Here is a 14,994-nt window from a genome sequence, read left to right as displayed (position 1 = left end):
AGCCTCTGATTACGTTACCGCAATGAATCATGTTTGACTCAATCACACACACCGAACAGCTGTAGTAAAAAAAAAAGTTTATTTTTTTCCTCAGTCTTTATAGTGACAGTTTAACAAAGCAGTAGTACAGAGGCCGTTTGTGAGATGCCTTTTCAGAGCACTTGTTGCCACTGGAATATATTTATATAAGCTTGCTGCTTGGTTGCTAAGCACAGATCCAGGTGGCAGTAGTACAAAAGCTGAGGTCACTCACCACCTGTTTCTTTCACACGTCTCATGATCTTCAAGGACGAGACGGCTGACGGCTGGATATTGATTCGTTTTGTCTGATGTCAGTGCACAGTGGCCGCCATTGATGAGTTGATCATCTTGACAATGACTGCTTCTCAACACAAGTACAGTAACATATGAACAAACACAAAGCATGAGATTAATATGATACAATATGCCAAAAAAATAGAAAAAAGATGTTCTGCAGTTTTATGTGCATCTCTAAAGGTTAACTTTTTATAGCACCAGTGTGATGATTTTATAGCACCAGTGATTTATACAATCATCAACGTTCTTTGGAGTATATTTAACCATACACACAGGATCTACTGGGCTGACATACATGTGGAAAAATAAAAGGTACAGAGAAGTGGTACAGAGGTGCTTTCCGCACAGGAGTAATGAGTTGTACAGAGGAGTCACGAGGAGAAGTGAGGAGGAGAAACGGGGGAGAAGGCGGACAAAGTCAGAGGACGAGTTGGTAGAAAAGCGGCAGTATCTGGGCAGGTAGTGTCCCTGATCTCAGTGCTCCATCAGCAGCCACCGCAGCTCTTTCCACAGCTTCCTCCTAGTAATGCGCACTGTCCGCTCAGCGCTGCCACGCCGCAGCGGGAGAACTGATCGCGGCACAGGTCCGCTAAACACAGACAGAGAAGAGTCCCGAGTTAAAAATAGCTGTGTACAAACACATATAAACAAACACACAATACACTGAACCCACCTCTGAGCAGCTCTTCGTGCGCACACACGGTCCTCACGCAAACCTCCTTGTTGATGACGTATACCCGTCGCAAACTGAGTGAAAACACATGTAGAGGTCACACGTGAGGCTGAATCACTGAAGTGCCAGTGATCTTAGTATCAATGTTGCGAAAAAAACAGACAACTCATTAATCGGCGCATTAAACCTCCACTGTCGTCCAGAAACGATTAAAAACAGATCCGTGAACCACACAGTGACGCTGGGTGACATGTTTCTTCATAGCGACAAAAACATGGGCGCTGTCATTTATTTTAAGTAAATACCACATACACTGGGCTGCTGCTGTAAACACTTGCTAGAGCACAAAATGATAGAAAAAGAAAACAGTCCCCAACAAATGTACTATTTACGCCTGTGTGAGTAATGTTTGCACACAAAAAAAAAACTACGGTGCCCGGCTGTTGTAAGAAATATTCTTCTTCAAAAACATGCACATGTATATTTGTGACCAGCCAACAGAGGTGGGGTCCTCACACCAGTTTTTTCTTCATTAGGAATAAAAAAGGTGTGTCACAGTACTGAGAAACACAGGAACTGGCTAATGCATTATTAGTTTCATTCTTTTCATGGCCTTTGCAGACGGTAAGGATTCGCTTTGTCCCAATCCTTCAGACACTGTGTGCTTTTTGGAGCAGGGACAGTAGTTTGAATAGTTTTTGGGAGGAGGTTGAAATGGATCAATGTGCAGTGACTCAGTGTGTTTGTTTGTCCAACAGACTTCAGAGGGGTTGTCACTGACGTAAGTGCAAAAGAGATAATGACTGGCTGTTAACTCGGGGGGTGATCTGTCTGTCTGTAAGTCATTCAAAAGTCCTCGGCTCACACACCTGTAGAAGCAGAGGCTGTTGAGGCACTGCTTGCATGGCTTGTGAACAGAGTAGAGTCTGGTGCAGGGGTACTGCTCCTCTCTGCAATCTGGAAATCAGACACAAAGAAAAATCACATCTCCACTCAAAGAAAACAGCTGATTCTAATTGTTCTCATCTCTGCAGCTTTCTCACCAAGAGGCCCGGGCTCGGTGGGCTCTGTCTCCAACTCGGACCCTGACACGCACGTGGAGAACAGATTTAAAAATGAGTCGCTGACACAATACGAAGCTATTTTAAATATCATGATGTGACAGGAGCAGAATTCAGCAGATATACCTGATTTTTCTGGACGGATCACTGGCTCCAGTCGAACCTGCTGCTGGTAGGTTCCAGGAAGGGAATCATGGTTTTCAGTATCTGGATTCCCTAAAAGAAGAAGGAGAGGAATCCCTTTTTAAACATCACAGTAACATTTCAAGAACATCGAGGAACATCTCTATGGAGCTGAAAATGTTTTACCTGGAAGATAATCTGGATCATAGTCCTCTGTGAAGCCATAAAGTAAGCAGGAGAGAAAAATGTTTCATGAGATCAACATTGTGAAACCAATTACAGTCTGTCCCCTTCCCCCACAAATACACAAATACACAAACACACACACACACACAAAAAGCACTGCTCCGTATGAACGGAGCCACCTGCATGCCAAAGCTGAAGAAAATGAGCCGCTTGTGAGGGTGTAATCCATGACCTCATATGCAAGATGTTTACAAATAACAACATGCAGAGCGGTCAAAGTTTTACACTGTGACAACAGTTGCTATGCGGGTGGTAAATAACAATCAGAGGAGGAGAGAGAACTCCTTGAGGCTAGGTGACACATCAGAGGACAACGGGAGATCAGGAACAGATGTGGAGAGCGCTGATATAAACCGATGCTGAGCTGGAACAATCCAGGCCAATATTCTCTTAATGAACTCACCCAAAAAAGGAAACGATTCCTGGTACTGGGCCTGGGCGAGCAGCAGAACTGTCGACATTTTAGACAAATAAAGTAATCACAAAGATGAGGTGATGAATGAAATGCAGGGGTGGAGAGTGACTAATTACAAATGCTCTGAATACTGTGACTGTGTAGCACTATCATGCACCGGTGCCTCTTTTCAGGTGTTTTCTAATATCTGAAATCACTTTTGATTTTATAATTTCAATTTCTGAACACGTACCCACCTCCTCTAAACAAAAAGGTTTCAAATGTGTTTCCTACACTACTTCTTTTTTTTTTAGCATTTACCATTGTCCTGTAACTTCCACCTGTGGCCACAGTTAGTAAAAGTTACAATAATTCACTTTAATGTTTTTAAGTCCATTAACATAATAACTCCTTCAACAACTCCTCTGCAGTGCACCATGCTTTATTCAGTGTTTTCATCAGGGGGTGTCTGAGTGTATTAAACTGATTTTTCTTCTTATAAATTCAACTTTTTTAATCAGTAAGAAGAAGAAAATGACATAGTCTTGTAGTCTTGCTGGCTTTGAACCACTCCGACATGGTAGTGACCTGGTGGAGTTGAGTTGATTGGCTTCGGACATTTTTATTTTGTGCTTTATTAATTTTCAGTACAGCTACTCTTACTGCTATTTAAGAAATACTTAATGCTTTAAAGGCCTAAAACCATTTTTGAACTTCTTTACTATGAGCAATGGTGTCCAACAATTTTCTGCCTAAGCTGAAACTGTTTTGGTTGTTGCACATGAGAGATTTTGTTGTATTTTTTTGATTTTGGTTGTATTCTCCTCACTGGTTTGAAGTGGGTGGGATGCAGTTTGAAAGAGGTGGTTGGATAGTCAGATTAGTTACCTGTGGGCAGAGCCAGGCTAGCTGTTTCCCTCTGTTTCCAGTGTTTATGCTAAGCTAAGCTAACTGGCTGTCGCTTCCTATTTATCGTACAGACATGAGCGTTTAGTGTTTAATCTTCTATCTTCTCTATCTCTGGGCAACACAGCAATTTCAAAATCATCAAACTATTCCTTTAGCTTTTATAGTTCTATATTTAGTAATGAGTATTTAATATGTCAGATTTGAAACCACATTTTCAGAGGCTTCAAATTCCGCTGAAAGAGGAATACAGTGCAGTTACCTGGCATGCAGATTAGTAGGAGGACTCTCATGGTCACTTTGGGAGGTAGACTGACTTCAACACTGTAGGGGACATGAGGAGAGGACGAACAATCAAAGCAGAGCAACATGAGGTTAATAAACTGCTTGGGTCTGGATATGCCTTTGGTCTCCTGAACTCTCTTGTCCTCTCTTTCCCCCTGCCCTCTATCACCTCTCAAACCCCCCACTGCTCTTCCTCTGCCTGTAAACCCCCCCCACCCCCCTCATCCTCCCCACCCTCCACCAAACCCCCCTCAAATGGCCCCAAACAGCCACAGCAAGAAAAAGAGGGGGAGAAAACTCTGACAGCAAGAATGTGGCACGTTTGTCTTCCTAAGAACAATCTCTCTGTTTTCCTACTTTTCCTCGCTGCAGCAGACAGTCTGGAGGCTGCATTCCAGGAAAAGAAACAGAGGACCCCTCAACCCCACCCCACTCTCTGAGTTTTCTTCATCCCTCCCTCTCTCCCTCCCTCCCTCTATCCGTCTGTCTCCACATCCTTCATTTCCCTTCTGTCGCCCTCACTGGTCATTTCCTCGAACCCCCCCTCCCCTCCCCTCCTCTTCTTCCCCCCTTTTCTTTCTTCTTCACTCCACCAAACAAAAGGGCCTCTCAGGTTGAGTCAAGATGACATGTGGACAGAAAAACATGAACACTGACAACATCCAAGACATCACCGACTAGCAAACCTGGTCAGTGTTTTTTTTGTTCTCAAGCTGTCAATGAGATACGTGAAGTCACAGTGTTTTACATACAGTAAAATCCATTACCTTAGCTTCCTGCAGCACTGACTAAACTACTTTTCCACTTTGTGGAAAGTATGAACGCTCCTCCTCCGCTGCTGCACTGTAGACTCCTTCATGCACACAACATGAAGCAGTTAATTTGTGCTTTCAACACGTCCTACACTGTGGACTTTTGAGCTCTCTCTGTGTGACTGCATGCAGATTTTTGTGAGGCCGCACTGAACAAAAAACGTGACAGAAACATTGTTTGCACAAGCTCTGCATATGTAACAATAAATCTGTGTGTGTGTGTGTGTGTGTGTGTGTGTGTTATGCTGGGACACAAACACACACACACACACACACACATTCTTCTTGTGCATCACAGTGGCTATCGGAAACCATATGTTTTCACAGTACACATCTGGGAGCGATTAGCCCCCCTCTCCCCATTTAGTCCTTCCCTTCCCAGCTAGAGACCCCATCTCCCCCCCACCTACACACACACACACACACACACACACACACACACACACACACACACACACACACTATTAGTAAGAGTTTCTGAGGACAGCAACAGGAGGTTTGAGTGCTGTCATCTATTTTACGCCTTTTGATTTTATGCAACCATGACAAATAAATAAATAAAAATTAAAAATCATTTTTCCATGTGCCCTCAATGACCCAAACCCTCTGGAAGCAGCTGATTTGTTTTTTTAAGTTTTCCCTCTTGGCACCCAGTCTCCATTGTAGTGCCATTGCTGCAGGCTGTGCTGTGAAGTCCCTCCTCCTCCTTCTCTCCAGTGAAAACACAGGACCACATGTCAGCTCTCCACAGCCATTAACATGCACACTAATTATCCACAGTTATTCGCTCTGCTTTGAGCGGACTGTTAAACGCCTGGGATGCTTTAATGTCCTTGAAACAAGGACTAGGTTGCATGCACTCTGTCTCCTCATACCTCCTGATTTCTTTTCCTCCATAACTCTCAGCACAAGTTTTCTTAACTATCACGTGCATAAAATAAAACCAAAAAAAGAAGATCCAATTAAACCAAAAAGTAAAAAATGCAAACTTATGACTTCTTTCCGAGTGTCTTACCTAACTTTGGTTCAGTTTGCTCCGACTTTCCTCAGCTCTCATGCGTCCTCTGAGTGCAGGAGGACCTCGCAGCGCCACATTGTACCACCCCGCATCTGCAGTCTCCTCCCCGTCCAGTCCCAGCCTCCAGCCCCCAACCCCGATCCCCCGATCCCCCGGTCCCCCGGTCCCTGCAAGACCTGGGTCAGACCAACACCGGTTAGCCAACAGACACCGATGTAAAATATATAGTATATACATATACTAATGAACTAATTATTAGTAGTATTAGTATTAGTATTAGTGGGCTTGAAATTACTGCTATACATACTGTTGCTAGGTTACCAGCGTTAGGGTGTCACTATTGTATAAATAGCTATGAAGATGTGAAAACTATGTATCAGATCAATCAAAGTTTGGTTTGTGATCATGACAAAAAATCTTATTGAGGTCTCAGAATCTCAGTGTATTTATTTAATACTTATAATAACTGATGGATTATTTTTTTCAGACTATTTGAATCCTATAAGATTCAAAACATCAAATCCAAGAGACCACAGCTGAGAAATAAATCCCACCATACTGCAACACAACCTTCATCTTTAACAAACTTATTAGCTGTGATTAGCCAAACTACTTCACGTGTATGTATGTGCAGTATCTCATGATTCATTCGAGATGTTATATGCAAATATCAAGTTCAGTTTCTTGAATTTACTTTTTTTCCTGTATTCTCACCAGCACAATTCTTCAATCATCCAAGTGCATCCAGATTAAATTATGTTGATAATTTTCCATAATGGAAATCTCTGTGTACATATAATTACATAGTCCTACCTATAACATGTAACTGTTGTTTATAGGAGAGGAGACAAATTGTTTCAAACATGTTTCCCCTCACAATATAATGAGCCAAATATGCCACAAATAATGGTCTTTAACTCAAATCAACATGTCAGTTTAAGCAAATGTTAAATATGAGCTTCTCAATTTGTTGCAGTGCTGCTGTATTAGATTGTGTTACTGTATCCACTTCTAATTAGGGCTCTGCGAGCTTTGCTGTTTCATTCAGTTCTTTGATCTTTCACTTTAGGTCGCAGCATGTGTATGGCACATAAGACGCCTGTCTACACTAAATATCACACTTATAATACATGAACATTGAGACACAGACACATCAACACAAACATCTGCATTCGTGACAGACTTCAAGTAAACCCAGTAACGAAGCTGCTGATGGTTCATTTACAGCTGCACAATAATGGCACCTAGTGGACACTGACTACTAATGACTGAGGGCGGCTGGTAGAAGTGGCATTAATGACAGCAAGTAACATCCAATGAAAACAAAGGCAGGCATTTAAACTATTTATTTTCCATTAAAACAAAGACTGCTGTTGGTATGTTGGAAGATCTGAGGGAACATATACACTGTCTGTCTGTGGACCAGCTGCTAGCCTGAAGAGCAACAAGCTAAAAAAATGTCTATGCACAATAAAATGCCTCGTTTTTACTTTAGTAATACGCAGCATCACGTCTCCCTAGTGCACAAACATACACAGGAGTTGGAGATAAATACCTCTGTTATGGTACATGTAAGACTCAGACACACACTCTCTCTCTCTCCTGCATTCATACTGTACATGTGCGTTTGTGTAACACCAATCCCTCCCACCACACACACACACACACTTATTTGCATTAGTTGACTCTGTGGTGTTTAGGGTGTGGTGGTGGGGGAGTTGACTGGTGTACTGGCCCTTCAGACCTCATTGAGCATTTTAATCAATATATAATTTAATCATGGAGGGAAAAGGTTGTAAAACAAGACGACTGCGGTTTCAGACGGCGGCAGCCTTCTTCTCTTTGTATGTAGCCATCATCTTCTTGATCTCAGCTATCGCTTTTCCTGGGTTCAGCCCCTGAGAAAAAGAGGAGATGGATATGGAGAGATCAGTAAGAATCATTTTGATATTTGATGAATGGAGAGGCAGGACGTTGCATCTGTAAAGTACAAACAGCATATGTAGTCTGTGTTTTAATGATACAAGATAAAGGTACATCCCTGTTTCCTAAGTTCAACTTTAATCTTTTTGCATCAGATAAAAACTAAATTTTGACAAGAGATACATTAAAAGAATTTCCATTTTCCCTATAACATTTAGTCCACTTCATTATTTCTATAAAGTAGTATTCTGATCATAACCTGCAACCAACAGATAAATAAATGCAGATGCAAATCAACACATTAAAAAGATCCTATAGCATCGCCTGAGGTGCGCATGTGCATGTAGATGAGTGCTGACAGGTTACCTTGGGGCAGGTCTTAGTGCAGTTCATGATAGTGTGGCAGCGATAGAGGGAGAAAGGATCCTGCAGCTTGGACAGACGCTCCTCTGTGAACTCGTCTCGCGAGTCAATCATCCAGCGATACGCCTGAGAGACAACAGGATATATTCTTATTATTTATACGTATGGTCGTGTTTTGAGGTGATTCAGAATACAACGAGCCATCCTAAATGTTTATGTGCTCACACACAAACACACACACACCTGCATCAGCACAGCAGGTCCGAGGTATTTGTCTCCGTTCCACCAGTAACTTGGACAGCTCGTACTGCAGCAGGCACACAGGATACATTCATACAGGCCGTCCTACACAGGAGAAAAGCAAGATAAGGGGATTCATTTTCATTTGACTCTGAGCACTGCAAAACCATTCTTTAACGCTTTACCAAAATAAAAAAAGTGGTGTACCAGTTTCTGTCGGTCCTCTACAGACTGCAGGTACTGCTGTTTCCCCTCCATTGACTCATCCTTCTTCTTCAGGTAGGGCTCAATAGACTTGTACTGGGCGTAGAAGTTACTCATGTCCTGCAAACACAATCGTGCATTTAGGGATCCAGTCAGAAGAAAAAATATGTCAGACTAAAACTTAACTGAAAAAAAACTTTGCAAACTGCTTCTGAAATGTGATAATAGAATTTATCCATGTGACTGAGTAACTTGACATGGTTCAAAAAAGGCCAGAAATATATCAACAAAGAAGACGTGAAAACTTGTAGGAAAGTGTTTGAACATGTCATATTACCATAGAGTTTGTAAATGAAAAAAAGGCTGCAATTATTATTTTCAATCTCAGCTGCCATATAAACACAGAGCAATGATAGGTATGATAAATTAATTAAAACTCTTTACATTTTATTACAAGGTTTAACATTATGACTTTGATCAATCATGACTGAAGTACATCAGGTACAAGTCGGAGCTGTTCCAACCGTCCATGGTGTATTCTACTCTTAACTCAGGACTTGTTACTCACAGGTACAAGGTCTTTGACCACATACATATGTGGCAGGGGGTAAATCTTAGTTGGCTTGCTAATGTTGGTGTCAATCTTGTTAAGACAAGCAAGTGTGTTTCCTCCATTAATGTTCATTGCACAGGATCCACAAATACCTACAATTAAGAGATATAAAAAACATTGTGAGTATCATTTCTGAGACAGGAAAATCTGAACAATGTTCTACTAAAATACTGTACTTTAGTATTTTATCACTGTATTGTAGTAATAGATATATTTTGTTGGAAAACAACTTCAGAAGTGTAATTTAGACAGTAATTTTCTTGGGGGGAAAGAGGCAACTGTGCAGTGGTTGACTTGAACAGATAATAACTTAAGAAGAAAATGTATCTGCATCTACCAAAACTTTTGTATATTCCCTTAAACACAAAACAAAACAAAAGTGTTCTGCAACATCACAACAGAGTCATTTGGAAATTTTTGTGGGGATAATCTAATTATCAAATTACTACAGGTTAATTACACAGAAATATTATTTGCCATATTTATTGATAATTCTATCATCTGAAGTCAAATGTAACTAATGCATGTGTAAACCTTTGCATTAAATTCATGTCTTATGACACACTTTAAAAAGTTGAGAATTATTCTGGCAGCGCTCTCCAGCCTCCATGTCACTGACCTTCTCTGCAGGAGCGACGGAAGGTCAGAGTGGAGTCCATCTCATTTTTTATCTTGATCAGGGCATCAAGAACCATTGGACCACAACTAGATGAAGAAGAACCAGTCAGTGAGTCAATAAAACATATAAGTGTAAAAGAAAACAACTCGGATGTGTTTTACTGCCATGGCATCCTCACAGGTGCTAGAGTTGAGTCTCCTCAAGCTGATTAGAGGAACAGATGAAGGAAGAGGACCGGAAATATACCAGGCTGTCAGAGCCACCTGTGTTAAATCCACCTGAAGCTTGTTCTCAGTTCATTAATCGTGCCCTCTGTTTACACGTGCTCGGGTGATGTTTTCAATGCCCTAAGCCCTAAGCCACCATCAGTGCAAGTGAACATGACTAGAACAAGAGAATCTGTTATTATCATTGGCATGACCTAATAGGACCTCTATTAAAATCGCTTGAGTCAGCACTATTCATCAGAAAAGATAAGCTTCAATTTAACTTAATCGTTAATGCTTAATCTGACAAAGTCCCCTTCACTACAGCTACACTGTAATAACAATAAACACTAGTATACAATTCCCACAGAAAATAGTTGTTCCTGACTGACTGGCTGACAGGAGCCAATAAAGCATCCACAGTATAAGTGCAACGACAGCCTCTGCGATGCTTATGTATGTAAGTGGATAATAACTGCCAACACAGTTTGAAAGTTGAAGCTGTCACTGACACACTGTAGCACATACTGGCCTTGCTTGTCCTCCTCACTTCAAAGAGAAAAGCTGTAACACCTACGTGTTGAGGTCGATTTCGTAGGTCTGCATGCGGGGTTTGTCTCCTGGAGTGTCTGGGTCCCATCTGTACACCTGGAACTTCTTTACTCTGGGCTGTGATGCTGGAGCTGCTGCTGTTTGGGCATACCGCACCGCCTGACAGCAGCGACAAGAAGAAGAATCATGATTATTTTGACCCTCTACTATTTTCATTATGGACAAGAAAAATGTCTTCACGCTAACATGATGCACAAAATGGAAATTTAAAATACTCTATCTTTGCTTCTTTCATTCAATTATCTTGCTGACTATCACAGTTTATTATTTATGTGGTACTCCACTACTATGATAAGAGACATATCGGCAAGCTTTCAAATGTACTTTTGAAGCATCAGCTATTACCTGCTCTTTGGAGTAACTCTAGTCTTACAACTTTTAGATATCAGTGGATCTTCTGATTTTGATAACTTAAACTGTAGCATTACTGTAAACTACGACTGCAAACCAATGATTACTTTTAGTGGCAATTAATATATATAATTAATTATAAAATACATTTTCTTAATTAATCAGTTGATCATATAGTCTATAAAATGTCAATAAACAGTGAACAAAGTCCCTTGTAATGTCTTCAAAAAAGATGGTGTTGACCAACCAACAGAAGTATATTTCGTTTTTCATACTATATAATATAAAGAAAATTTTTGTCTGATTGTTTGTTTTGATTGAATTTCGCACATGACACTGTCAGACTGCGTTATAGGCTAAACTTTGCTGAACACTGTTTACAAGTGTCATTAACCGGGTTTTTGTCGTCTATATTTGATAATGAACACACCAACCAATGACCAAGAAGTTAAAACATTTAGGAAGTTATTGCAGAGTCAATCCAACTGCAGTTGAAAGTGAGCGGTAGCTAGTTAGCAGCTAAAGCAAGACTACGTAACCAAGATATCAGAGCATAGACGGAGCCCACCGTTGTCAAACCGGAATGGGTTACCCTGAACAAAGTCACAGAACTCCGTGACAATACCAGAGCGGGCCATAACATACAATGTAAACTGTTCACTTGTTGTAATGTATTCAAACATACCACCAGTCCTGCGGGGGAGCGAAATGCCCAAAAACCACAGCGGCTCAAGGACGCGAGACTAGCAGCCGACATCTTGGAGTTTCTCTGACCTCCACCGCCTGTATCCCAGCAGCCACCGTGGCTGCGTCACTGCTCTCATGGGAGCGCGTGTTTCATTCACAGACGTCTACCGGCTTCGCAACCACGCACTCGTAAGAGAACCGTGATTTTTAAACTCAATTGTGCCTTTTTTCTTTTCTGTCTTTGTTTTGTCGTTTTTCACCTATACATGTTGTCCTCTCTGTTAATGAACGGATTCGTATTTTTGACCCACACCACAGACCGCTTTGCTAAAAGTCCCCGTCAGCAAACCCGGCCGGAGCTTAGGAAACACTAACACCAGATAACCTGTGTTTTAAAGCGAACATACCCAGTGCTTCTCTGTCAGTCGAAGCGAGGCGTGTGGAATAAACTCAGTCTCCTTGCAGGTGGAACTGGGTTAAGGTCACTCAAATCAGTGTTTTCGTTCTGTTAGGAAGGAGACTGTGGTGAAGTGGACTGAAAAACAAACATGGTATTCCTGACGCTGTCTAATTGGATCAGAAGCCGTGGACCCGACAGATACTGGAAAGTTCAAGAAGTTCTGAAACATGCTCGGGTAAGGTCCGGACTATTTCCTGGAGCAGAGTGATAACCTGCTTCCACAATGACTAAATGTTGTAATCTGTGTTGTTGTCACCTCAGAAAACTAGAAATGCAGTGAGTCATTCTGCTGTATGTTGGTGTTCAGAGATGGCCAATCAGAAAGGTGCCTCATCACCCTGATCTAATGTTAAGAACATCACGTTGTTAGTTTTGTTCAAGTCATCCTCTTGTCGGTTCTTCCTCCAGCACTTCAGAGGCAGGCGGAACCGCTGCTACAGTCTGGCTGTGCGGGCGGTCAGGAGGGCTTTCGTCTACGCCACCAAAGCCCGGAGGGTGAAGAAACGTAACATGAGGACGGTAAGACGCAGGGATTTGTTGTTTGCATTTTATGTGGAATATCAGAGAAATATCTTCTTACTGTTGTGTAACCCAGTTTGTGTTCACAACCTGGTCGTGTCCTCTTGGTCTTTGGAAATCTTCAAACTCAAGTTTTGCACCGGTGTCCTTCCCTCCTCTAGCCAAACCAATATTAATCAGTATTAATTCTGCTTTCCGAGGAATGGAACATTCATATTTCAAAACATAACACAACACAATTAAAACATATCAATTCGTCCAGATGGTAGTTTACCTCTAGGCCTTGACCGTTAGGACACTCATTAAATGGACAACCCTGCAGTTCAGTGGTTTCCAACACAGGACTCGGGATCCTCCATGGGACCCAAAGGTAAATCTGAGGGGTCACAAGATGATTAGAGGCCAAAGAAAAACCAGCTGTCTTTCCAATCCCTGTTGTGTTTGTTACTACTTAACGACTTCAGCTTGCACAAGGGTGTATTACTAATGAACAGTATGGGGAGTTTGATGCGTTCTTGCAAAAAAAACAAAGCAACATTTTATATACAATATAATTGTTGATCTGCGCTTGAACAAGTGAATCAATATGATGTATCACTTCCTGTGTTCTGATTTCTTCAGCTCTGGATCACACGTATTGCAGCTGCATCACGAGAGCATGGCCTGAAGTATCCTGCCCTTATGCACAACCTTACAAAGGTTGGTTGTGTCGCATATTACAGCATTGCACCAGTTATCGCTAGGCTCACTTAGCTTTGAGGTTTCACTCTATTTGTATGTAAAACATTTCCTCTTTTCCTCCGTACAGAGCAGCGTTCAGTTGAACCGACGTGTTATCAGTGATCTGGCCATCACAGAACCTCGGTCATTCCTCTCACTTGCTACGCTGGCACAGGCTCGGAAACAAGAAGGCTTCCGGGCAGCGCTGGGTGACGGCAAAGAGCCTCCTGGTGTCTTCTCCCGTGTTGTTTTACTACAATAAAGGACTTGCGACAGTTGTGGATTTCCAGTTGATGTGTGGTTTAAAGAGCAGCGCCCTTGGATTGTTGAGATGATCGTGAAAGAGTTGACCAGACGCACACTCACCACTTTGCTCTACAGTCGTATTTTTCATATAATCATATATGGCTAATTTAGGTTTTTTTTTTTTTCTCTTCATCAGTGTGCTTGGGTTGCCCCATGCTTAATGACTCGCATAAATCACCCACATTGAGACCAGGGTCCGACCACTAAATGTAACGTGGGTTGCTTGGTGTTCGTGGTGAGGAGTTCACTGGCTGACCAGAGGGTCAACATTTTTGTGATGCACTGCCTGATCTGTGTCTCTTGCCTGCATGTCACACACTGGTCAGCTCTACGCTGGTCTTACGTGTAAAAGAGAAAGTTTTCCTTGTCACTAATCCCTTGTCCTTCAAAATGAAAAAGTTGCCAAGAGAGCGACGTCCCTGAAGTAGAAAGGGGTGTAATATCTCTCTCAAGGACACTTTAGCAGGACAGATGATTACTGTTGAAGTGCCTTGGTCCCTGGCCTTGGAGGACAGTTTCTTTACTCATTACGTTCCCCTGCACCCATGCTGTGATTTTGCTGTTCAAACTCAGTTTTCACTCAAATTTATATGAATTTTCCAACTCTATTAAAGCCCTTATTATTTATTGTGGCCTGTGTGACAGTGCTGACACTCTGTAATACTGTCGTCACTTCTGCACTCTTAAATCATCACCGGAGCATCATCATAATCCAAGCTCGCAGCTGACGTTAAATAACATAGTAACAGACAGACCTGCTCCTGCTACATTCACTGACTTCAGTCCAACATATCTATCATGTGTGCCAGAGGTTTCCTGCTGCAGCATTGCCTATAAAACTGCTGCTCCGCATCTCTCCTAATTACCTCCAGTACCATGATAGAGGATGTGATTATTTCCATAACTCTCCCTGTGTATATCTGACAACCTTTGTTAAGTTATGACTTGATGCTGTTTGATTGTGAGTTGGGGTTGGGAAGAAAAGGATGACCTCAAATTTTTTCATGTGATGACTTTATTTTATATGTATTTTACCCTTTGTTGTGGTAAGATTGTCCTCATAATGTTTAGTTCATTAAACATTTTGATATATATTCTGTTGTCCTGTCTTGATTCTCCTCATTGATAGTTATTTTAAGGGTGTGGTTTTGAGGGGTATTTCATTCTCCACTAATCATTCGTATTTCCCTGCAAATGTTCTTCTTTTACAACCATGATAGTGCATAATATAAAACGCAACGACAAAATTATTTAAATTAAATTAACCAGTGGTATTTGAGAAGCAGGAACACCCAGGTTTGAAGTTTACACAGTCCTCTAGTCCAGCGTATATTT

General features: G+C 41.7%; 3 protein-coding genes across 3 annotated transcripts; 1 reads left to right on the top strand and 2 right to left on the bottom strand.

Moving 5' to 3' along the window:
- Nucleotides 1-60: 60 nt before the first annotated feature.
- mfap2 (microfibril associated protein 2) lies at nt 61-5,950 on the bottom strand. Its single transcript, XM_023414225.2, has 9 exons — nt 5,834-5,950; nt 3,984-4,045; nt 2,825-2,872; nt 2,362-2,388; nt 2,179-2,268; nt 2,035-2,076; nt 1,861-1,948; nt 992-1,065; nt 61-907 (listed from the first exon to the last, which is right to left on the bottom strand). Exons 2-9 carry the CDS (start codon nt 4,012-4,014, stop codon nt 804-806), a joined length of 504 nt encoding a protein of 167 aa, XP_023269993.1. The 5' UTR covers nt 4,015-4,045; nt 5,834-5,950; the 3' UTR covers nt 61-803.
- A 1,217-nt stretch (nt 5,951-7,167) lies between these two features.
- Nucleotides 7,168-11,794, bottom strand: sdhb (succinate dehydrogenase complex, subunit B, iron sulfur (Ip)). The gene is made up of 8 exons (XM_023414209.2): nt 11,653-11,794; nt 10,582-10,715; nt 9,799-9,884; nt 9,135-9,271; nt 8,570-8,686; nt 8,366-8,467; nt 8,126-8,248; nt 7,168-7,734 (listed from the first exon to the last, which is right to left on the bottom strand). The coding sequence occupies exons 1-8, from the start codon at nt 11,722-11,724 to the stop codon at nt 7,654-7,656; spliced, it is 852 nt and encodes a 283-aa protein (XP_023269977.1). The 5' UTR covers nt 11,725-11,794; the 3' UTR covers nt 7,168-7,653.
- Nucleotides 11,795-12,072: 278 nt separating this feature from the next.
- On the top strand, nt 12,073-14,753 carry mrpl20 (mitochondrial ribosomal protein L20). Its single transcript, XM_023414227.2, has 4 exons — nt 12,073-12,289; nt 12,523-12,633; nt 13,255-13,332; nt 13,442-14,753. Exons 1-4 carry the CDS (start codon nt 12,203-12,205, stop codon nt 13,613-13,615), a joined length of 450 nt encoding a protein of 149 aa, XP_023269995.1. The 5' UTR covers nt 12,073-12,202; the 3' UTR covers nt 13,616-14,753.
- Nucleotides 14,754-14,994: the final 241 nt, after the last annotated feature.

The sequence above is a fragment of the Seriola lalandi genome, unplaced genomic scaffold (genome assembly GCF_002814215.2).
Source record: "Seriola lalandi dorsalis isolate HSWRI2012SDOR001 ecotype SW California unplaced genomic scaffold, Sedor1 jcf7180002054522, whole genome shotgun sequence".
Classification (NCBI taxonomy): Eukaryota; Metazoa; Chordata; class Actinopteri; order Carangiformes; family Carangidae; genus Seriola; species Seriola lalandi.
Note: the sequence above shows the minus strand (reverse complement) of the source record. Positions and strands in the feature narration are given on the sequence as shown.